The following is a 24,850-nucleotide window of genomic DNA, read 5'->3' on the forward strand; positions in this document are numbered from 1 at the left end:
GCAAATCTAGTATGATTGTGCCTAGTGCTGGTGATTCCACCAATGACCAGCAAAGCATCTAAAGCATTGAGAAAATGGTTAGAGATCTCATCAGTGCGAGTCCAGGTCCACCAACAGCCTTTTCTAGACAGCTGCAGAACTGTAGGATACTGAAAGGCTGAGGATGGCAGCAGTAAAGAGAGCTGTGCCTATTGAAACCCCAGTCTACTCTTGCTTACTGCTCCATCTCATTAGTTAACACATCCTGATGACAGCGTCCTGTACAGACAGCTCACAACAACAGGCATGAACTTCAGCCTAGTATGACCTGATTATGTTAGCACAAACAGAGAAAAGGTAAACAGCAGCAATGGCAATTACTGGCCAAGGCACCAGTGAGGAAGACCAGGTGATTGAGACAAGCCATGCATATGAACAGGTAACAGCTAGTCACCAAGCTGCTATGACCTCGTGGAGTTAGCACTACTAGGAACCTTCCAACAGCAGCACACCAGACAATCGTTTTCTTCTATTTCTCTATAGACAGGTAAGCTTCAGATTTGCAACCGCTTGATTTAAAAACATGCATGCACAAGGGTGTGCACACTTATCTAATTTCACTGGTGAAGATGTAAGACAGGCTGTGTTTTAAGCCACAACACACTTCCTTCATATCACAAAAATGCTTTGTCAACAAAACAATTCCACAAGACACTTTCAGACCTTCCAAACGTCTCCAAAGGCCCTGGTTTGTCTACATGACCTGCTCTTGCACTCTGAAGCCTAAGTGAAGCACATGTATGAAATAGTCTTAAGAAAACCTTAGAGAGAGTAAAGAATCTTAGATCAGGTTTAATAGGTGCTATGTGCAACACACAGAACCTCAGCTGTAAAGGATGTAACTCCTTGTAATTTCACTGCTTTACACATTTATATCAGAGAATCAGTGCAATACATGGTGGATATATTTATGCTGCACTTTTTGTTACAGAAATAAAAACAGCAATGCTTTTATGAAAAAGTCAATCTAGTTTCTGGAATAAAACCAATCACATTTTTGTTAAGCCGAACAAACAATCCCACAGTATTTGAGCAATAAACCACAATCCATACTTTTAACAGAAGAAACTTTTCTATGGTTATTTAAAAAGTATAGAGAGAAGCGCACTGAGTGTATAGAAGTCATCATCTGTTGGTTGCCAACCCTTTACAGACCATAAGGACTAGCTGCTATTTGAAAGCAGTCATAACAGTGGGAGGAATACAAATGGATACAAGTTAAGTCATACTTGGATCAAGCCTCTGACTCCAGCTCAGCTAAGATGAACAGTTACGATGACATGTTCTTACGCTCTTCAGCCAACCTATGTGAAAGCTGGACTTGTTCAGAAGCTGCAGCTACCTGGCTAGTCCCTACAGAAGAAAGGGATGGGGCAGGCTCACAATGGTGAAGTGCAGCCACACTTCCAAGGTGTCCATTTCAGTACTCTGCAAAAGCACTTAAGTCAGTTAGAAACAAGTTGAATCAGAACTTCCAGCCAAGACTGAGACTATGATTTTTTTCTGTTTTTAAAGGAAAAATATCTGACAGACAAAACAATACATACAGGATCATGTGATAAAACAGGTATACTGAAACTGAGTGACTTGTAAGAGAGTTCCTGTTTCCTGGTATTGTTCTGAGACCGTGTGATAAATTTTGCTAAGAGGATCACATAATCAAAAGTGATTGTGTCACTTCAACTCAATGTGCACCACATACCAACCAGGGAACACAATTTGCACTTGTCCAGACATCCATCCCACTCAAACTGAAGTATAAAGCACTGGCTTCACCCAACACTTGTATTTCATTTACTGACCCCAACTAACTCAACATGGTATATAAATCAGTGTGGGTCAGCTGATAAAGGCAGTTCAGTTGCTTGTGATTGTCTGTTGAGATGCTCAGGAAAACCACAATTTTTGTTTCTTTGTTTTGAGTGTTCATACACACTTTGCAACAGGCACTAGTGGTACAGGGTTTGAGGTCACAGGAACGTTTGTCATTCACTGCTTTTAAGAAAGCTTAGAGCAGAAATGGAGAACAATGCATACATTAAAATAGTAACTACTAATGCTCTTGGGTAATACACCCAACTTAGTATGTATAAAAAATAATATTTAAAAAAAATAAAATTAAATAGCTTCCTTGGGAAACAAAATTAATTCTGCATTTGCCCTTAATTTATTTTTTAAAAAAGCTATTAATGTGGAAGTTTCAGGGTAAAAAACCCTGCATTTATCTTTACCCTTCATGCCCAAAACCAGCTCTGTGCCAAATACGGAACTACCGAGCATTGAGACAATTCAGTATCACAAGGACAGCAGATGGTCTTTGGAGTGTAACTACTTCACGTCCCAGTTTTATCCCATGAACTGCATTGTCTCATCTTTCCCATCGTCTCATTCTGAAGCCTAGTTGCTGTCCGAGTCATTGTCTTCATCATCTTTTCCAGATGGAGCATGTTTGGATGAATCATTGGCTTCTCCCAAAGGGACAGCCCCTTTCCGCTGTGGCAAGACACTGAAAAAGGCCTCCTTCCAGTTTCTCTTCTCCAGGTATGCAAGGATGATCTCAAACACTGCAATGTCAAGAAAGACCATCAGTTCTTTTAGAGGGAAGTAAGTGAACTGCTGATAGGAACACACTCCTAAATCCATCCTTACAGAGGTTTACATGCATTCGATTCTGGCATCTTCAGAGTAAAGCTGATGAAGTACAGGCAGAAGCAAACAAGGCAATTCCGCTACTGCTGCAGTCTAAAGCCAAGCACACTTTGAGTCTCCAGCTGTAAGACAGTTACTACAGCAGTGCTTTTCTGCAGCAGCTTCAGTTTAAATTCATTTCTCTCACGGACAGAGAGAAATGTCTCCCCAGTACTTCAGGTGTCACCTGTGCCTTCTATACGGGCACTAATGCGTTCCCACGTTTGACAGGAATACTCCTGTGGATGCACTTTAACAATGACTTTGTCTCCTCCCTAACATATGGGCAGCCCAAAGTATTCCTAAAACCTCCTATAAGTACCTTTCTGTTTCATTTTCATCTGAGCTTACAGCAAAATTCCTTATTAGTCTCCAATTCTGTGACCCTTTCCTGCTGTTTCTATTATGCTAGCCATGCAGTCACCCTACTCCTCCTGTTTCAGCTCCTGAAACTTTCCCTGATTGACAACAGTTCTGAATTGCATTATATGCAAAATTCATAGGCAAATTCTTATTTAGAAAAATCCCAGGCTATCCAAAAAAACCCTCAACACAGATTGTGGCTCAGCAGCAGCAGGGAAGGCAGGAGGAGGCCCTATGGCTGGTGAGTAAGCCAGACTTGGATGACAAATCTGGGACAGAGGGGTGGCTCCTCAAGCTTGGAGCTACAGGAATAGTGCTAACACCACCAGAGAATGCTGACTTCAAAGAATGCACCCAGCACAACCCTTCTCGATGCCAAGTGACAGCATATGAGAAAGGATCAAAGGAGCTGTGGAGGGAAAAAAACCCAACTTACAGAGAGTTAGGCAGGCATTCAGAAAGGGAGGAGCAGGATGGATCTCATACTCACTGAGAGTCAAGTTACAGAAAAGTGTCACATTTACTAAAGGTTTCCTGGATCCAGGCTTACTGGACAGCCAGCTGCTCTCTGTGACACTGATATTGAAGAGTTGGCCCTTTTACTAAGCAGGTTATTCACCTGAAATGTACTATAAAGGTATGAGGTCTCGAAGGACTATATTACTGTCACTGTAAGTTACTGCAGAAAGCATCTGTGGAAAAAATGCTGGCTTAAGAGACAAGGAGCATAAGGAGTACGTTTCTTCTCCTTTGTTTTGGAACAAAACTATCTGCATAGTAAAACAGAACTGATGGAAAAAGAGCAGCTTCCACAGGAGAACATGGGCTTCTATGATGGGCTGCAACAAAAATATGCAAGGACAGAAAAAGGCAGTGGGAACAGTTGGTAGGCATCGTTGTAGACTGCAATGGAGCAATATGGTCCCTGTAATATACATTACAAAGTATTAGCCTTGGGATACAAACCTGAACAGAAAGAAACAAACTCTCTCAGCTACACTGGCAGTTGTGTTTTACAATACAGTGTTTTACAAAGATCTCAAATCTTCCAAGTTTTAAAATTCCAGATTGAGTTAAAAAATAGTCTCATCTTACACCTTGTCAGTTTCCTAGCACCAAGTATTTCACACATATGTGTGTTCCTGTTCCTCATGCCATTTTAACATGGCAATGCAGGCACTGAACTGCCTGTGGAAATATATGGAGACTCGATCCAGAGAGAGGAGGATTATAAAGAAATAAGTAAGTAAAAAGCAAGGACACCATCAATCTCCCACCACCAGAGGGCCCATTTAATTAAAGCGCTTCAAAGACTGACAAGGCAGTTCAGAAAGAGTGGTTTCTTTTTGGACTTTCCAAATTCACATCTATCAAAAGTAGTTCCACAGGGATCAGGCAGGTCCCACAGTCTCTTCTGGCGAGCCCCGTACTGTACTCTGCTAGCTTCAGCTTCTGCACCAAGAATGGAAACCCAAAGGCCAGAATAATCAAATCAAAACAGAAAGGGTGAGCGATTGCTAAGTTACACAAAGCAGTAAGGTGGATGTATTCACAGCAAAATACAAAAACCTCAGCGCAAATATCAGACTTGAGAGGTAGCTTGATTCTGTCCACCTTACTCATGTCAAGTAGCATCTCCCGTGAAAGCTATCTTTTTGGATTTAGGTTGTAAACTATTAAGGTTATAATATACGCCAAAGCCTTAATTACTACTGTTAAAGGTACCTCTACTTTTGGTGGTGGCAGTGTTGTGTTTATTTTCCTGCCCAAAAACCTTAAGCAAAATACTGCTACAGTATCATCTTTACCTTAAAAACCCTTAACCTGTGTGTTAAGAGCTTTTCAGCTGCAATTTGAAAATATTTTAGAAGGGCAAGGGAAGATAAGCTCACACAAAATCACATCTCAGCAACTAAGTTGCAGTGGAGGAAATGCCTGTAAGTCTGGCATAAGAAACATGCACAAGACCATAAAGTACATAAATGCAAGCCTCGATGTAAGTGATCCAATTTATACTCAGCGCTCAAACATGTAGAAGACAGCCTCCAGAAATGTTAACACTAGAGGTCAGTATAAGATTACTGCAGAAAAACTCCAGTAGAAAGCTACAGCTATCGTAACTTTTGATGAATACATGAAGTCCTATTCTTGTCTATATAAAGCAACATTTAAAGATCAAGTTTTAGAAACATGTACAATCTTACGAATACATGGGGTTTGGTACTTTTTAATTCCAGTGATATAATATATTCTCCTCCACATTTAAATAATCTTTATTAACATGCAAATACACACCTCATCAATCAATGGTATTTTAAGAAAATAAAGTTATCATCGAGCAATGTATTACATAATAAAATAAACTTGAAATAAAGCAAGGTAAAATAAAAGAACCTGAACTGGGGCAAAATAAAGACTTGGACACCATATAAAAAATTTCCGTAAAGGTTTCAGTAGGCTCCACTGTGCATGTATTTTTGTTTAATGACACTGAAAGATAATCTAATAATAAAATGGAAAGTTTGAAAGGAGTGGGATTCAAGACTTGGTTAGGCTATTGTAGACTTCAAACAGAAGGAAATCAGGTAAAAATACAGTTATGAAAGCTCAGCAGATGGAGTACTGCTGATACCAAGCGAGGCAAGTCTACAGGTACCTAAGCAGTTACTGCTAAACAAAGCTGTCCAAAGAGGTGAAAACATCACATACATTTATCCTCCCCTGGGATAAAATACATGGGTAGTTTCCAACATTTTACTCACTTAGACATTAAGCCTGGAAACAAGACCAGGATGGTAAGAATGCAAAAATTACTCATGGGACAATTCAACAGAATAGGAGGTACACTTCTGAGTGGCTAAGACACCATCCTTTACATTTAACCGTATCTAAAGTATTTAAAGGTCAGGGCAATTACTGTATCTCAAAGGCAACTAGATTCAAGAAATATCAACATAATAAAATAAGGATTAGGTATCGGCACTACGATGCACATTTTGAGGGTTCAAGTTCTGCATATCGCAGGTATATTCTATAATAATGTCATTTTTGGGGGATTTAAAACTTACCATGATTGACGGCTAACACTTTCCGACTGTTCATCTTGACAAAGTTTCCAAGCGGGAGCTGTGCATGACCAATTCCTTGCTCTACAGCTTTTCTGTAAGTAACTCCCTGTGGTAAAAACACCAGAACAAGTGGACTGAGAATCACCATTTCAGATCAGCCCATACAGATTACTGCAAGTATCGTTTTCTGGCAAGAGTTTTGCCACTGCTGCCATGATCTTGTTTTAGAAGATATTCACAAAAAGAAACTTACTCTGATTAGACAATACCTGCTTCAAGGGTTACATTTGGAAAACTTACTAGTTTGAATATATGTCACACAGTGATGTATGGTCAAAAGGACTGTAAATAAAACTTGTTCACGCAACTGCAGTTCTACAATGTGTGAGCCATAAACTGTGTTAAAGGCGAGTTTATGCTTAAGTAAAAAGTTACTCAGATTGCAGTAACTGGGTATTTTTTCAGAAGAGGAGTAAAAAATAAAGAAATTTTGTTTGCCTTTTTAAACCTGGTAACTCCTGTGCCCAAGATGGGCAAAAAACCCCCCTTTAGAATTGTGTAAGCACTTTATACTGTAATGACTATATAAAGGATCTGCTTTAGCTCCCTCCTAGCCTTTAACTGTGAACTAACTGCTGTAGTTTCATTTGGTAAGGCTTAAGATCCATCCCTTTTTTTAGCATCACATTGAAATATTAAACATGTTACCAGAAATTACATAGCAGTGTCTTTGAAGAAAAGCAGTAACAGTGCTTTAACGTCCCAGTTGAACTCTCTGTGACATTCCAGGTCCACACAGCACGATTCCACATACAGGTATGGAACCAGATCCCTGAGGCATGTGTGTTACTTAGCCAAGTTCTCCTGACAAGCAAACTTATTAAAAAAGGACATCCAAGATTCAAGCACTGTTCTTCATCTATATTTGGGCACGTGCACATACAAGCGCGCATGCACGCACACACAAGTGCATGAAAAGAAACCAAACCCTTCTGTCTGAAAATACAGCCCTCAGTAAGCTGAGCAGTGTTATTAATTCCATTCCTATATTTAAAATGAAAAGATAAAATCCTAAAAAGCTTAGCATGTCTGCACTCTGGAACACAACCTTGCTACCACTGCAAGGGTTTTTTTCCCATTTCTTCAAAATTTTTTTTGATGTCTTTTTCGAAGAAGTTTTCTTGTTATTTATTTTTGTTAGTTTACACATGAATAACATTAATGTCAAATAAGATGTCAAAAGAAAAAAAAGCTGTAAAGAAACAAGACCCACAGTTTACCTTGTGGTGATTGTGATCCACCAGTCCTCCAATCACATAGGCTTTCTTCTCATCAAGCTCACTGAGAACGTCCGGGGAATCTGAGGTAAGATACACTAGGTCTTCTTTCTTTATTAGCTCACTGTAGTGCTCTGTTCTAATTTGGATATCCTCAAAAAAAAAAAGTAGTTAAAAGAAGTTACATGCAACTGTTGAATTGCTAGGCAAGCTTTACAGACCCAAGATGGAACCAGCAAAAATAAATCCAATAGTATGCAGTCATTCCACACCCCTCATTCATGTTTAAGTACGTAGCACAGTGCAGATTGACTTCTGCATAAATAATTCACAGTCCCCACAGCAGTGACTTGTAAAAATCATCAGGAAATTTTCTGAAACCCCAAAAGAACTTTAAAAATCCATAAGTTCTTGTGATTCACTTCAAATTTTACCATATTTCTTCTAGAGATCCAAATAATTTTCAAGCCTACCTTCTAAAAAAAGTGAAACCAGAAGTAAATGCTTAGTTAATACTACTTGCTCGGTAAGAGAGGTTTATGCTATGCTTTTGCAAAGCAGCTATCGCACAAGACCTGCTGGAAGTAGAACTGTTTGTATCTACACAAAGCGCTCTTCATTTGAGGTTGCTAGAATACTGGTTTAACAGGGAGTTGCAAGGAAAACCAACATGAGTTTGACCACAAGACAAGCTACTTCTCTAAAGAGCACTTCAGTGTTGAGAGGCAACATAATGGAAGTGAAGGTGCACACAACAGCATCACATCATGACTTCAAAGTCTTACTTTTCACCAAGAAAAAAAGAGCGCTGTCCAGACAGACAACTGTCAGAACTGCCCAAATCAAGTAGTCTTACTTAGTCTATGAGAGAATGGAATCTGTTCAATGAAAACAGGTGAAAACAGATATATGTGGAGTTTTTCAACCAAAAATCAAATCTAGATTCAAGACAAACAGTCTTTGGCTTATTTAAGTTAAATTAATTTAAAGCACAAAGAGCCACACTATTTCTAATATGCTAATGCTCTGAAGTGTTAGAAAAACCCATGTGGAAAAAGCACAGTTCCTTCACAACCACCTAGTTAGCAACTGTAATCAAGATTTCTTTTTCTCTTTTTACAGAAATAGTCAATTATTCACCTTCCAGTTCACCCATCCTTTGTCATTTTCATTCATGTTGCTCTTCAACTGTCCCCCATGGCTGGTCAAGTAAAACTTCAAAAAGAACAAACAAGAGGTACAAAATACAAAAACATTAATATGCCTATCTGTTTCCTCTCTATACAAGACTATTTCTACCCTTAACTATTAGCTAAAACTCTTAATTACTTTTTTAGCTGAAAGTCATACTAAGACCATATTCATACAGGTAGTCACACATTTAAAAGACAAATACATGCTTACAGTCACTTTTTTTTTTTTAATCTGTCACAGATAAAACTGAGTATCAACAGTATTTTAGTGGGATGCCAGTATCTGGCACTCTTCATCTGCATGCACGTACCTTTTCATACATATGGGGATTTTTATAACGTGGGTTGAAAATTCATCTGTTACAACACAAGTAATTTTCTTATTAAAAAGAGGCAGCTTAAATATTTTTTTTTCTACTACAGTTCTTACCACTTGGGTCACAACTGCCTTTCTCACAGGCTTTGTACATGGCAATACAGTCAGTGCTCAGTTTGTTTAAACATACCTGCACAGGATGAAATGCTTTGCGGTTTTCTGCATAACATCTCTGAATTTGCTTGTGAAGCTTCTTAACATCCTGTATACAACACAATTTGTTTTTACATAGTCCTTCAGACAGACCACCACAAAATGCTTTACCATGAGCCAGTCAGAAGCTAAAGAGAGGAAAAAGGAAGCTTTTAACTGGCAAAAGTGACTACTGAGAGAGTGTGGACATCAGATCCCAAGAGAAAAAACAGCCACTGTGAAGGGATTATGTTGACAAGGAAACATACGCATCTTCCACAAAAGTGCATTTAGACACCTCTACGCAGGTGCTTGATTTGCATTACACTAGGAAACCAACAAAACAAAAATCACTGGGATTTATTTATATGTAATGACATACTCAGAACTAATCTGAGGAATCAAGCAGATTTACCACGTGACAATACTCAGTCTTTCACCCATGGGAAAACCATGAGAATATACAGTTTATATTTAAGAAAATTAAATATGCATAATTAACCCAAAGAACCCCACAACAATGCAAATAATTTAGTGGCTGGCTCTGGCATTTGGAGAACAGTTAATTAGTACTACTTAAAATGCAGTGGACTTAATTTTTAGCCAATTATGGTTTTTGTAAGGTACATTACATAGCTTTATTCTCAGTGCCCCAAAAGCAGTATTTTGTAAACGTAACTGATTCCCATTTTAAAATGAAACATCATTATATTGCTTTGATTCATGCAGTGCTTTGAGAATGTTCTGATATATGCAAAGGATTTCAAGTAAAAAGGACTTTATCGCTACAATATTGCGATGCAAGTTTTTACAGATGCTAGAGAAAGCACCTAATTAACCCCATTGCTAAAGGCCACAACCATCTTCACTTACAACACTTCACCCTTCTGAAACGCCTGCAGAAGTGCCTAAAACCTGCAGGCTTTATATCAGGCCTAACAGAGGCTCTGCCTGACCAAGGAAGGAAACGTGTTTTACAAAGGACGAAGCTCAGCAAGAAGCACCCAGTCAGCATCTCTGAAACTATCAAGGGAGTCCTCTTGTCTCTTCCGGGGCACTGCTGAAGGGGGCTCCTCAGGGAACCAAGTTCCAAAACGCCAACAGAAGCTTCCCCAAAATTTTGCAGTGAGCAGCATTAGCCTCCGTTAGTGTTATACATGCTCTGCATTATACTCAACGGAAAGTCGGCGGGCTTTGCAAAAGCTTGAATTCAAGCAGTCTTGCAGGGCCGTGAAGTCCCTGGCAGCAGAAGAAGGGCTCAGGGTAACAGGGAGGGGAGACGTCTGCCTCAGAAACTGAAGGCTGTAGATTAACATACTTTCCTTGTAGAGTTAAAGTTGTTTTGATCTCAAACCACCACACCAAGCATCCTTACCAGTGGTTGGGTATCATGCTTATCTTTCTCATATTTACCATCCTGTGATCATCTCACCCATCTTTCATCCATTCTAAAATTTTAAAGACAGGGAGAATGGGTGTCCTCCTGTCCCAACTGCCTCTTGTGTGACTGAGAGAAAAAGTTCAGTATCCTCATAATGCTCAACATTCTCATTTCCACAGATACTTACTAACGTGGTTTGGAGCCCCAAGTCCACTTTGAAAGAGAAAGTAACTGGATGTGGCATTTGCAGCCCCTCTAGTGAAACCATTTTGAGGCAGAACTGCATCTAACCTCATGGTGAACATGTGGCACAAACTGTTTCTATATTCCTGGTTTTGGAATCAAACCAACTTACCACATCTCTACGAAGGCAAACAAATTTGTGGCAAGCTTCTATAAAGGTTCATTCCAAACCCTAAAAAATTCAGCAACTGACATAAGCAGGTCTGGGAGTCACCATGGTCTGAAACATGCTAACTGTCCTGTGCAAGCTGCTCTCCAGTTTTTGTGCTCTGACATTGCATCACCAATGTCAATGGAGAACCTTTCAACATGTGTATGCGATGGGTAAGTTTCTTTTACCTTTAGCACCATCAGGTCATCAAAGCTGCAGTCCACAATGAGGCGAAGCGTACTAGGAACAACTTCCCTTCGCATACGCTTTCTGTCATTCCCTTCGTTATTGGAGTCCAATTTTGACTGACGTTCTAGTTTTCTCTTCTGGCGTTTTTCTTTTCGTTTCTGCCTAAATAAAGAAACAAAATAAATCTTCAATAAGTGCTGCCAAATCTGCTGAGGTACGTGTTATGCACATAAATGCATACTTCTATGATAAAGGTGGTTGTCCCATGACTGTGGTAGTCTAAATATCGTGTTGCTTGCATTTGTGCTAGGCTGATACCAGCATGAAACACATGCTCCGTCTTTGTGAAGTTCTGTATATACCTACAAAGACAGACATCTGACACAAATTCAATGAAGTCAATAGTGGGAGTCTCATGGATTTAAGGGTGCTCTGAGTCAGGTCTCATAACAGAAACACACAAAAAGATTGCCAAAATGGCAGTATGAGAATGAGGAAGGCAATTTACCTCCTGTTTCACTGAACAGTTTTTCAAAAGGCTTCTGAAGTAATTCTTTTCCCTGTTCCCCCAATGGGAGCAGACAGTTGGGAGATCACGTTTCAGAGACAGCAACTTTAACAGCCACTGTCTCAGGAAGGAACACTTTGCATTCAGCAGGAAAGGATAAACCACGATCAGTCCATTTGCAGATACACCTTCTCTCAACAATACAGTAATAGAGAAGCTTATCATCTTCCAAAACTATTTTAACATTATAAGTCAACATAACTTATAGCACAGCATTTCACGTGTCAAAAGAAACATTCACCAAGTCTGACAGCACCAGGGAAAGAGGGAGCAGCCCATTCAGAAAGGAACAAGGCCACATGTTACTCCTCCCTTCTGCAAATCAAAACCATGCATGTTTGAATTCCTCCCAATATCCGCTTCAAGTTGAGGAACACTTCTAGTATGAGGAGAGGATGCTTACCTTTATAGCTTCTTCATATGCAGATGGAGTAGCCTGTGCCTACTACTTTAAACCTGGCGTGGGATAAAACTGGTTCAACTGTCTTGATTTGCTAAAGCAATCTACCCTCAAATTCTGCTGACACATCATTATTATTAGCACTAAGTACTACAGACGGTCCTAGGAAAGCCATTTTGCAAACCATACCTCCGTAGATCTTTCTGTTCTTCCCACTGTTTCTGCTTCAATAGTTTCTTTCTTTGCCTCTTAGACATGGACTCAAGGCATTCTTCCTTGTCCGAGCCTGCCTCCCGTCTCTCCACCAGATTGTCACTTGACTTCACCTCTCCTTCCACATCAGGAACTTCGGGGGACATGGTATTTTCCGTTGGCACCTCTGGACTTTCTGTTGGCGTTTCTGATGACATTAGCTTTTGGCCAGGTTAACTCAACACGTCATAAATATTTCTTGAAAAGCAAGCTTTTCCCTCACCAATGCTGTAAGAAACAAAACAACAGTATGAGTGTTATTAACAAGAAGTTCAGTTAGGACAAATATCACTCTACACCTACCATAAACCTGAATAAAGAAAAAATAATAAATGAGATGGCCTTTTTTTTTTTTGTTTAAAGCTAGGTTAGTGCCTCTGCAAACAGTAACATATGAAATACTAGAAAGATTATAACCTGTATTCAGATCATGTTTAATACTCTGCCTGCTGTATCTGTAGCTATTAAACAGTTTCCAATTAAAAATTTCATGAAAACACAACTGCATACAAGTGGGGAATAATACTGGATTAAGTAAAAAAGAAAAAAACATTAGCAGTACTATTATGTGTACACAAACTATTCTCAAATACACAGGAAAAAGCTAAAGAGGTATCTTGTGATATTACTATGGCAGCATGTCAGAGAAATACAATTTTAAAGAGACCAAAGCCATTTTGGGGGGGAAGTGTGAACAAGCTGTACCCCTTCAAAATTATTTTTGATTTCTTCTGAGAACCAAAGACACTGGCCAACCACTGACACTGGCCACTGTCAGTGAACAAAACACAGCAAGTAAGGGAATGAACAGACTAAACTGTTACTCAGCAAAACATTGTGCATTCAAATCAATTACAGTTATACCCTCTCCTTTTCAATGGCAAGTATTATTTTTTCATACTAGTAGTTCCCCTGTCCTCACCAGCCACATAGTTTTCCAAAGGTAACTACTTTGTAGAAGAACACTGCATCTACAGAGCCTAAAATGCAGAAAAAACCACAACCCCCTGGCTTCTTCAGGAACAGAAGAGCCGAAAAACATACAAAACACCAGAAAAAGGGAAGTGTTTTAGCTAACACACCCCGATTTCCCGATCTGGGGGCATTAAACACAAGGCCCAGGGAGTCAAGATGCTCGTGGGTGCCAAAGAGCATGGCCTCGCGTGGTACAGGTGCATCTGCAACCACAACAGTGCGCGGGCCCCACAGATACCGAGTTCTATACATACATCTGTGTATGTATATACAGACACATATACACACGTACATCTATATATATATACACGTATCTATGTATACACACATTATAAATATAGAAACACACGCGTTATTTCTGCTCACGCAACAAAGCACCTCATAAATCAACAGGACCGGCCTCCCCCGCCCACAAGGGCCCGGGGGGGCCGTGACCCCCCCCACAGGCGGCAGCGACAGCCGGGCGTTACGGGCGGCGGCGTGGAGAAGGGTAGTCACGCTCCCCAAGCCGTTGGGAGGCGGCCATTTTCCCCTTCTTCCCTCTGGGGAACCCCGAGGCTGAACTCCAGCTCCCTGCCCCCCTCCCCCCCCCCTCCCCGAACACCAAGGGGTAACGGACGCGACGGGGGGGGAGAGAAGGGGCTGCAACGTACCCGCGAGCCACCCCACGCGCAGGGCCGCGGGTGGGGAGGGGGCGGGTGATGGGGGGAGGAGGAGGGGGAGGAGGAGGAGGAGGAGGAGGAGGAGGAGGAGGAGGAGGAACCGGTTCCCTCCCCCCTCCCCGCGCGCACGCGCGCCTCCTCGCCCACCACGACTTCAAATCCCGGAGAGCAACGGGGGCGGTCACGTGCCGCTAAGGGGCACCGCCTCAGCGCTGAGGCAAAGCGCCACGACACGCAAATATTGAGTGACCGACTTACGTCGCGATACCCCTCCCCTGCCCAAAGAGCGGCAGGTAGCCGCCGAGGGACCCGTCCGGGTATGCAGGCCGACGGGGAGCTGCTCTCGCCCCGGTGTCGCTCGGCACCGGGGGTTTACACTGATTGTCGTGTTCTGTTCCGGTTTCACCTGGAACAGCTTCCAGTCAAATAAAAAAAAAAAAAAAAAAAGAAAAAGAAGAAGCTACGGCCGTAACAAATGCACTTGCAGATCAGTCCTGGTTTGGGTGGGTTTCTCATTTTGCATCGTTGCTTAGACGCTGACGAGCCGAGGCTGGCTGTCGGTGGCTGCTGCTGGTGCCGGCCCCGCCGTGGTGGCAGAGCGAGCGAGGGCGGACGTGGGTGCCGTGGCCAGGCTTTAGCGGCCTGTGGGGTACACAGGCGAGCCCATTGCTTTGGAATGGCCCGAGTACATGCTAATGGCCCTGCTGCAAATGGTGAGGAAAGCTGTGCTCCTCCTCCCTTATGGCTGTGGTGGCTCCACGGGATTAAGAGGAGCGAAAAGTAGGAAAACCTTATTTTTATCTGATGGTTTTGATGACACTACTGAGTTCACGCAGGGGGCAGTGAAGTATTTTTAAGTGGTGACATTCCTCAGAGCAGATTTCTAGCTCCAAAGGTCCCCCAGCAATGCTGTGTTACCTCTGTCCCCTAAAAAGGGGTACGCGCCTTCACGCTTCATATTTTTAAAGGCCACCGCCAATTAGCTTTTTTAGCTCTAGTGTCAATACTCAACGAAGGGCGACGTTCTTTCACCTTCAGATAACTTCATGAAAGAATGCTGCCCTGGTACAGGAGGAGACTGGGATTACAATATATTTCGGGCAGCCTAAGTATGTAGATATCTGTTCGCCCCTGGTTAATGAGGCACACAAAGCTAGCAAACATACAAGTGTGTGCTACCATAATACCCTTTTCATCTGCATCAGTGTTTATCTCAAGTTTCATCGGTTCCAGATATACACACTCTTTCAGTTTTAGTGCTGGTTTCAGGTTCACCACGGCTATGTTAAAGTCACAAAACTGTACAGTGTCAGTATAGTAAGACACTGACCTTTAGCTGCTGTTCATATTTAGTATTTGCTGTAATACTTTATTTCATTTGTGATTGCTATTCCCTGCATTACTTTAAAAATAGCTAGATTTGCATTTGCTTTTGCTAGTGTCTATTTAAAACCTCACTCATGTTACTATTAATATCCAGCTTTACACACCAGCATCACACAAGTCCAAATGTGTCACTGTCCCTGTGAAGAATCCTTCATTTTCCTTTGGTCATTAAAAGGCTGCAGATCAGTTACTGATAGAAGCCATTTGCTTGCTTGCTTTTTTAAAAAAGCAAAAAGGCATCTAACAAAGTCACATAATATTCAGATGTGCTTTTTCTTAGCGTGAAGAAACTGCTTATGCATTTTGATTTATAAATTTGTTTTTCTCATATCACACTTTCCAAAGCAGCAGTATTGCTAATCCAGACCCCTATGTCCTCAAACACCGATACTGGGTAATGCAACGTTTTCTGAAGTCTGCCAAGTGGTGACAAGGCAAAATGAAGACCTGAGCAGTTACTAATATTGAGAAAGAGCTAACTGAATTTCATTATTTTGATGGAGCCAAAACATGAATTTTCAAGATGCTAATTCAAATGCTGAGTTCCCCCCAGCAGCACAACAAACACCCCATAGTTTAAAACTGCATATCGAAGCATTTTGTACAAACAGCACTGCGGGTCAAGAGGCAGAGCATGGAGAAAAGCAAAAAAGATAGTCTGTGGAGGCTCAGGTGTGGGCACAGACATCACTCTCTGTGGGCCAGGTCTGACTGCAGTGCTTTTGAGGCGAGGCTAAGGATGCGAGTGACGTGCACAACTCATCTTTAGCCTCGGCTGTGCATCTCCCTCCCCCTGTCCCCTGCGGCAGAAATGAGGGTGTCTTATTCACCGAAACAGCGGGACCTGGGGCACCCAGGCACCAGCTGAAGGGCAAAGATGGACGTGGGTACTTCGATGCACATAGCTGAAAGTTTGAGTTGAAAACCAAGATCTTCATTCACAGTGTCGCTTAGGAAGAGAAGCCAAAAACATTTCATTGACCTCCGAAAATGTGAGGAAATCTCATTAGTTTTATTAGGTCATATAAAGATATGAGACTTACAGTTTGGACTCTGGAAAATGTGCAGCAACAGTAATACTTTGACCCCAGCACATATGCCAGCATGGCGTGAAGCGTACATTAGGGGCTGATCCTGCAACCTCTGCCTGTAATGGACTTTGGTGGGCGCAACACTTCTTTCATTGCTGTAATTTGGCTTCAAGGAAGTCACTGCTGATTTACTCGGGGCATAACTGAGGTGAGGCTCAGGCCTCCTGTTTTTAAGACGTTTGAAGAATATACTAAGTATGCATTATAGATATGTATATAGGTGTATATATGTATATGCATGTGGAAATTCATGTACACTATTTCTCTACATCATGGCTACATTCTTAGTTCTATAATTGGCACTACTACAGTGGTGTCCAAAGAGATACACTGATTTAACTCAGCAGGGAATCTGGCCTCTGATATTCTCATGTCTGAGAGAGGCCTTTTTTTAAATAACTTTATTTCAAGGAAGAAATAAATTTCCTGTGCCCGAAGAGCATAAGAAGAGGACAATTGCTCTTCTCTGGAGTTTAGACCAACATCAACTCCTCCTCGTGAGTCAAGTGTGAACATTGCATTGTCAAAGCAGGATCTGTACCTGTGGCTTCTCTCTAGCCAGAGTTGGCTTTGTAGATGGATAGCGTCCTTATTTTTTTAAAAAAGCACAGAAAGCCTGGCAAGCTCCTTTACCAAATGCAGCAAAAGGGTCAGCTGGAGTCCTCTGCCCTCAGTCCCTTGAATTCAGCAGCATGTCACAGCCTGCGCTGGGGAAGTAGCATAAGTAACCACAAACTGAGAGGCATCGGTAGTAGTCCCCAGGGTTTCCTACTGATCTCCTCCCTCCCACACGCAGGCACACGCACACACGACACATGAAGAGCTCCGGGGGGCACTTCCACAAGGTGCAGAGAGATGAGCGCAAGTGAGGAGCATTGGTGTGGACCTGTTGTTTCCCACTGTTGGGCAACATTTGACATCCACGTGCTTGGCTTCTCTTTTACCGCCAGGCAACAAAGGAGGCATTTATACCACCCAAGGCAAAGGTAGTTCTCACCTTACAATTCCTTACTAATACAGAGGAGCTGGTGGCAGAAATGTCCCATTGGGAGCAGCTAAACACAGCCTGGGGCGGCACTGGTTCAGTTGGGGTGTTTGTAGCTCGCAGTCTTGTTAAAGCAACCTCAGGAAGCAGAGCAAAAGAGTGTGGTGATGGTTCACGGGTGTGCCTCCTCTACAAGCAACACCAGATCCTCCGTCCCCACAGAGCCAGGGAGGCTTTGTATGCCAGGTGGAAGGGGTGCCTCCTCGCAGGCTGTGACACCCATGGGGCGCCGAGGAACATGGGGGGTGACCTGCTGCCCCACCATCACCTGAGGGACAAGGGGTCCTTCAGCGAGCCCTGTGGCCCTGAGGCTTAGTGCAAGATGGCCTGGGATTTACTCTCAGAGGAAACGAGGAAGTGTGTGAGTTAGTCAGCTGGGGGCTTATCGGGGGAGGTGGTGAAGTGAACATGAGAAAAGGGGAAAATAGGGGTGAAAAGGAGGGCTTGGTTTGCCCTGCTCCCAGACCTAGCCATGCAAGTACTCTTCACCAAGGTGGGACAGAATGGCAAGTTTATCTCATCTTTTCAGTCTCTGCTACTGCAATGATGTAATATGGGGGCTGGGGCTGCTGAAACAAAGAGAATTTATTTGGTACAATACAATATACCAGGAACTGACATTGCACCTGAGTCTCCATAACAAAGTAGCATCACTTTTTGGGATGGCACTGATAAACCCCATGTACTTCTGCTTCCAGGAAGACCCTTAAAAAGCATCAACCTCTAGCGTTGCTCACAGAGATGATACAAAACAGTGGAGACAGTGGTAAGGATCTGGCCTCTGGCAGCAAGAGACCTGAACACCTTTTCGTTCAAACAGAGAAGGAGTGGCAGGGGCTCCTGGATCTGCCAGGACTGGAGGTGGGCTCCCCCACTCAGAAATGTGGCTGCGTGGGCTCACTATTAAAAAATGAAAGCTGAGCCAATCGATAAAATGGGGTAGAAACCACCAGTTACCTGAGTTCTTAATAATTAACTGGAAGTCCTTCAATGAACTTAGTACCTGAGTGTGGAATTTGGAATCTGACCTTTACTACATCTAGATAAACAGTGTGGCTGGGTCCCGGCGGCTCTCTCTGCAAGCACCCGTCCACTCTCGGCAACTTACTTCTTGGAGGCTCTCACACTTCATGTTGCAGTCAGGAGCTCGGGGGAATTCAGCATGATTCTTCTGACCGTGCTGTTCCTTTGCATCATTTCCACCTACTCAGCCTCTGTTAAAGGTAGGTCTGTACTGGGCTTGGTTCAGCTTTTGGCTCAGCAAAGGCATAATCAAATTTTTGCATCAAAACAGATCATCTTTACTCGTCCATCCTTGACTAATACCAAATTGCCTTTAGTAATTCCAAAGGCTTAAGTGCTTGTAGTGTTCATGTCAGGAGAGGGGATGGAGGAGACAATGTTTTCAGGTGCACAGGGCCAGCGGTGCCCCCAGGAGACTGGGGATCTTGACCTTGCTTAGTCAGGACATGCTGTGAGAACACTGACTTGAAAGGGACTATTCACATCCTCAAAAGTTAAACACACAGGAGTGCTGTGGCAGAGCAGAGCCAGGAAGCGCTCAGGGCTCTCCAGGTTTCAGCTTCTGAGCAGTTGACTCAGCTACCACTGAAGTCAGTAACAAGCATCCCATTAATTTCATGGAGAGCTTGCTCTGCAATAAGTCATGAAAACCTGGATGTCTGCACAAGCCCTGGGAGCAGAGCGTTACTCAGGTGTCCTGACAAAGGTCAAGGGTATGAAATCTGGAGACTGCCCACTTCAGCAGTGCCAGTGTATGAAGCAAGGAAAGGTGTCTGTAGTAGTGGCCTTCGTGTACAACCTGACATTAAATTTAGAGGAGCAGCAACCTTAAAACATGAGCCAACACCTAGTTTCTAGTTTAATGAGGGTGTCCTCATCATGATGAGGAGTAGTGGGGCATGCCATCCTAGGTTAAACTGTAAAAAAGGCTGTAGAGATGCTCTCATGGGTGCCTCCTCCTGCTCCCTGGGGGGAAACCAGCACGCTGTACCTGTGTAAGCACAGAGTGGCAACCTTCCTACCTCCGTACCCTCTTATGACAGGAGTTACAAAGCAGAGAAGTTTGCAGGCCATTCCTCTACCTGTGAGTGTGTTTCATGAGATTGGCAAGTAACATTTATGGCTAGATACCAACATGCCACATTTCTGGTGTCTGCTTTTCTCAGCTTCTCCATAATATCAATTAAGCAAAGCTTCTTCTTGATGTGAAGTAATATTTGCTTGTCACTTTACATCCCCAGGGTACTGAGCAAGTATTTTCTGATTAATTAGTCCTCCTTTCAGCTCTGCCAGGTCTCATCTCTCTCTTGTGCAGAGAGGTTGAAAGCTAAATTACTGGCCCAAGGGCCGCTTAGTGCCTCAGTGGCAGAGCTGGGATTAGGATGAGCGTTTTACCTTTCCACTGGACCATGCTGCCTTTTGGAAATACTGAAGGAATATTCTTTTAAGTCAGCTAGATCAGCACACATGAAACTTTCCTACTGCAGTTCCACTTGAAAAATATTTTCAAAGCGGATGGGCTTTGCTTTTTAAAGCTATCCGGTATCAGAAACAGTGGCAAATATAATTTATGAAGGTAGAGCCAGCAAGTAGTTAGACACACATGCTGTGCATGCCATATGTATTAATAAAACGCACAGGACTTGACAGCTGTCTCTACTCATGCAGTGTAACCTTCTGTATTATACAGTATCATGATTTAATTATAGACTTGGCATGTTACCCTTAATGACAGACACTTAACATTACTAGTCAAACTATGTGTTATGCACTCCACCTTGAAAGCAGGCACTTCTGACCCCAAGAGAGCATGGCTGATTGCAGTTTTTATGTCCATCTCTCCTCCCTTCTCAGTCAGTAGGACATTTGCCATCAGCCGAAATGGCAATGGCTGTATGGGCAGCAAGGATCCCAGTACTGTGCTGAATACAAAGCTTCTAAAGGCAGTTTGTGGGGTTTTTTTTAAAGAAAAGTTTCTATCAGAAAGGTGTAGGAATATTCCTTTTTATTGTGTTTTCTTCATGAAAGATGGCATGAAAATTTAGTTACACTGTTTTGAATACTAGTTCTGGGCAGTGACACTGTCTCTGTCCCTCAGCCACCAATATCCCCCTTGTCTCTCAACTGACCACACTATCCAATTGTCTCTCGTGGCTTTCCCATTTCCACCGGGGTAAGTGCTAACTCCCTGAGACTGCCTTCAATACTGCCTCATCCCTGCTGCTCCTCTTATGGTCCACCACTGGCTCACCCTTTTCCACTAGTGACACCAGTCTTGCAACTAAAGGCATCTTCTGCCCTGGCTCCTGCAGTCTTTTCCACATATGAAATGGTGAAAGCTTTCAGAACTTAATATTCTTCTAGCTCCCAGAAATACTTTGCAATTATTCTTCTCTTCCGTGACACTTGCAGGAAGCTGCTGTGTCATTTGCTCATCTGTTTCCTTCAGGAGGGAGCAGCTCTTTTGTGTGTGGGGACAAGCAAATGCTAAAAGGGAGGAAGAGGGATGGAACTCTTGCATAAGGAAGAAAAGATCTACGGGTTGAGCTGTGGGAAAAGGGAGAGGATAGGTGAAAGGAGATTTTAACTGAAAAGAGAGAGGGAGCAAAACCACAAACATCCACCTTAACTAGTAAGACACATGTCTCTCAGCACCCAGATCATTTTTTTGGATGTGCTTTTCCCCCACCTTTATCTTTAGATGGGACTGTGTCACCCTCTGCATTTAGAAAGCCCCTAGTGGGTGGCACCCATAAAATCTCAGCTGATATTAAATCATTAGTACTGCCATTTCTGCTGCAAATGAAGGACATTTCAAACCAGGAAGTGACCTGCTCTGAGGTACTGCAAAGAACCAGGGGTGTCCCTGAAAGGTGCAGCCATCTCTGGGCAGGCACTGAGCACCCTCTGCTCTCAAGGACAATGTAGCTTCAAAGCTGATAGGAGTGTGGGGGAGTTGGGGAAGCAGCTAGGAAATTCACAGTAAACCTGAAGGAAGGGTTGTACGCCGCTTGGTGTACTTTTTTTGAAGCAGACACACAAGACATGCAAAACCAGAAGAGCCCTGTCGTGCCAACATTAATGCTTCAGCCTCCCTGCAAAAATATCAATAGTCACAGCTTTGAGGTCTCACATGCAAGCAGGCTTCTCCCCCCCGGGATTACCAAACTTGTGCCACATCTCCAGCTGGCGTAAAGCGTAAGTCAGTTTAGTTCTGTGTAGCTTCGCCAATTTACACAACTTGCAGACCAAACCTGGTGGGGTTGCTGTTTTTCTCAGGAAAAGGTTCTTTGAAGCTTACCTGAATCAACTGCTGTGACATCTGAGTGAACAGGGAAAGAAAGTGAGCAAAACATTGAAAAAAGGGGGTTTGGGATTCTTTGAGCACTGCAGAATATATCCATATATATCCAACAGCTGTGTTGGAACTACACTGTCCACCTACCTAATTGGGATTTAAAACCTGAGAGTGAAATGAGAAAATACTTTGGGTTTCCTTTTTACCAATGCAGTGATTTGAAATTTATTTAGCAGAGTCAAATAAAACACTAAGGGACATGACATAAATCACGACAGCCTGTTGATTCTCTGCAAGGGACTTTGAACACACTGATTACATTAGAGCATGCTTAAGAATTCTTCTGAGATGTTTTGATAGGTTTTTCTTTTTTTTTTCCGTCTCACTTGTCATAAGACTGAGATGCATCTCTCTGAGGACAGCACTTTGATTTTCTTAGATTAGCTCTGTTGTGAAGTTTTTGTTTCTGCCCTGCACCTCCTGAACCCCATGAAGAAATTCCCAGTGGATTCAGTGGTGCAGCATTCAGGTCTGAGAGGCTAGTGCCGTGCTGCTTACAGATAGCACCTAAGGTCACTGTATGTGTATTTACTTTGCGGATGTAACAGCACTTCGTGTGCAGCCAGCTTGTCCTCCCTTCCCTTCCCTCTACAAACTGACTTCATCATTTTTTCTTGTGTGGAAGAGACCTTTGTAGCCATCCACACCAGAGGAGGGAAGCCCTCGAAAGCAGTGAAAAGGGATGTTATGTGTACCCTTCATGACAAAATGTTTAAAGGGTGTTCATGAATAAATTGATTTTCCTTAGACACAGATTTTAGGGGCATGGTCTTAATTCCTGTGCCTGAGGCTGGGTAGAGAGCCGTGACACTGGTGCCACACATTCCCCAGATGGCTGTGCATGAGAGAAGAGAAAGAGAAGATAGGAAAGGATGAGGTAGTAAGTAGTTTTATAAAGGAAAAATAAAAGTCATTTGTATACTATAGATTTCATTTACACTAACAAGAGAGCAACTGAATCCCTAGGAAACAGCCTCTCCAAGTTGTTGCTAATGCAGATGATAGAAATGGCACCATAAATTGGTATGCAAGTTGCATTTATGCTAGAATTTGGCTTTTTATATCCCTTAAACTACATTGATTAACAGCAGAGGCACAGCTACAGGGATAATTATTTAGTTTAAAGAACAAGGACTTAATTATTTAATCTAAAAATATTTTCCCAATATCTTCATTACATTCATGTCACCCCTAGGCAAGGCTCTCAATGGAAAGATTCCAAATAAACATGCAAGAGGTGCAGAGACCAATTTCTGTTGGCTCCATCAAATTACATCAGTGCATTTCAAATTGCTAAGCACAGAAATTGTATGATTAATTACAGTATTTTCAGTTGCAAATAATTTTGGATTAATTTCTAATGCTAACATATCCAAGTAAGGAATTTGACTCTCTTTTGTTCATTTAAGTGTAGAGCTAGAACAAAGGATTTTGTGAACATTCTTAAATGTATGACATTAGTGTCAACGTAATCACAAAAAAAGCCCAGCTGCTCCAGTGGGACGCCTCTGTAATCAAGGGTAGCAGGATCAGTCCCATAAATCTTTTGTTTGGCAATTAAATTTTTAGTTTTTCTAAAGGTGTTTTTTTAGAGAAAATGACAGATTATGTGAGTTAGTCAATTCTAAAACACTATGTTTGTTTTTGCTTTCCAAACAGGGCACACTACTGGACCAAGCTTAAATAATGACAAGCTATATAAATTTGCTTACTCAGCTGAAGTGTATGTTGACCGGGTAAAGGCATCACTGCAGAAAAGTGCAGGCTACCGGATTTCTTCTGATGTGGATGTCAACCTTTTATGGAGAAATCCCGACAATGATGATGACCAGTTGGTCAAAATTACGGTAATTAATGCCATCAGACAACTTAGAACATGCCCAATCTTTTCTGCATTTATCTAGCTGCTAATTTAATCTTGAAGAACTTGTTTTCAGAAGATGAGCTAAATCTTTTATTCTTCACTAGTCTCATCAACTAAAACCAGCTTCTTCAATAAGCTGATTCCTATAGAATAAGACTTCACAAGAATATATCTGACATCATAAGGCAGAACTTCAGAATATCTCGTATATTTTGAAATTGCTTCATACAGTTTCTAGAGCTACAAAAAAATCAGTGTGCAAGCACCTACTTGAGGGGCAGTAGGTTGTCTGAAGTCCTTGGTTCTAGCTGCAAATCATGACGTTTGCTAAGTACAAACTGGGTTTGCTGCTTAGCTTTACAGTGAGTTTTTCTGCCCCTTATTTCCCCAGTGGTGACTCCTGGTTTCTTTTGAAAACATAGACATAGTGATCATGGAAGATTAATGATCAGAACCAGAAATTAAGAAATAAAAAAGATGTATTAGGTGATTTAGTCTATCCAGCCTACCTCAGGTCAATGCTAGACTGCTCTCTAAATGAATTTTCTCTGCTTTTACTTTGCTAGATAAGAGATGTTCAAGTTGAAAATGTGAATGAACGTCCAGCTGCTAAAAACATCTTCAAAGGAAAAAGCACAGAGAAGATCATCGGGAAAGAATATCTGCAAGCTTTACAGAGGCCCATAGTTCTTGAGTTAGTCCGTGGAAAAGTAAGACCACATTTTTTAAAATTCAATCTCTGAGGAAACCTGAGACAAATTTTTTTCTTACAGGCTTGGAGAATTCACTGTCCTTTTGGTGTTCTTAATATGCCATCGAGTCCTATCTTTCTATACAAAATACAGTCGTTCAGAACAGACTGTAATTTACCTGTACGAGGGGCCTTCCAGCCCAAGACTCTTGTGTGTTGAAAACACCATACAGTATCGAAGTAACAGCAGACTGGCCACAAATATATGGGTACACATGCAGATATATGCACAATTGCTGCATTAGATTTGTGCTGTTGACTTCAGTGAGGCCAGGATTTTATCCAAGGTCTGAAGGCCGAAAAGGAAATATAGTTTGTCATGAGGGAGGTTATACCGAGTCTGTGAGGAACAGTGTTAATCACTTTAAACCCTTA

At 42.2% G+C, this 24,850-nt stretch overlaps 2 protein-coding genes across 6 annotated transcripts in view; one reads left to right on the top strand and one right to left on the bottom strand.

Moving 5' to 3' along the window:
• The window catches only part of TRMT10A (tRNA methyltransferase 10A), a 36,057-nt gene extending 22,036 nt beyond the window's left edge, over positions 1–14,021 (bottom strand). Inside the window, exons 1-8 of one of the 5 annotated variants that reach the window (XM_054823294.1) lie at positions 13,949–14,021; positions 12,258–12,548; positions 11,100–11,262; positions 9,135–9,206; positions 8,576–8,650; positions 7,439–7,588; positions 6,159–6,264; positions 802–2,603 (exon numbers count right to left, since the gene is read on the bottom strand). In XM_054823294.1, coding sequence (XP_054679269.1) covers positions 2,437–2,603; positions 6,159–6,264; positions 7,439–7,588; positions 8,576–8,650; positions 9,135–9,206; positions 11,100–11,262; positions 12,258–12,478 — 954 coding nt within the window. In that variant the 5' untranslated portion in view covers positions 12,479–12,548; positions 13,949–14,021 and the 3' untranslated portion in view covers positions 802–2,436. Of the gene's footprint in view, positions 1–801; positions 2,604–6,158; positions 6,265–7,438; positions 7,589–8,575; positions 8,651–9,134; positions 9,207–11,099; positions 11,263–12,257; positions 12,549–13,673; positions 13,860–13,948 lie in introns of those variants that run through there. The other 4 variants (XM_054823293.1, XM_054823290.1, XM_054823291.1 and 1 more) reach the window with 4 other exon arrangements.
• Positions 14,022–18,529: 4,508 nt separating this feature from the next.
• MTTP (microsomal triglyceride transfer protein) overlaps positions 18,530–24,850 on the top strand; it is a 29,368-nt gene continuing 23,047 nt past the window's right edge. The window contains exons 1-3 of the mRNA XM_054825296.1: positions 18,530–18,702; positions 23,520–23,707; positions 24,291–24,434. Of these exons, the coding sequence (XP_054681271.1) occupies positions 18,642–18,702; positions 23,520–23,707; positions 24,291–24,434 (393 nt within the window). The 5' untranslated portion in view covers positions 18,530–18,641. The remainder of the gene's footprint in view (positions 18,703–23,519; positions 23,708–24,290; positions 24,435–24,850) is intronic.

The sequence above is a fragment of the Grus americana genome, chromosome 4 (genome assembly GCF_028858705.1).
Source record: "Grus americana isolate bGruAme1 chromosome 4, bGruAme1.mat, whole genome shotgun sequence".
In the NCBI taxonomy this organism is placed as follows: Eukaryota; Metazoa; Chordata; class Aves; order Gruiformes; family Gruidae; genus Grus; species Grus americana.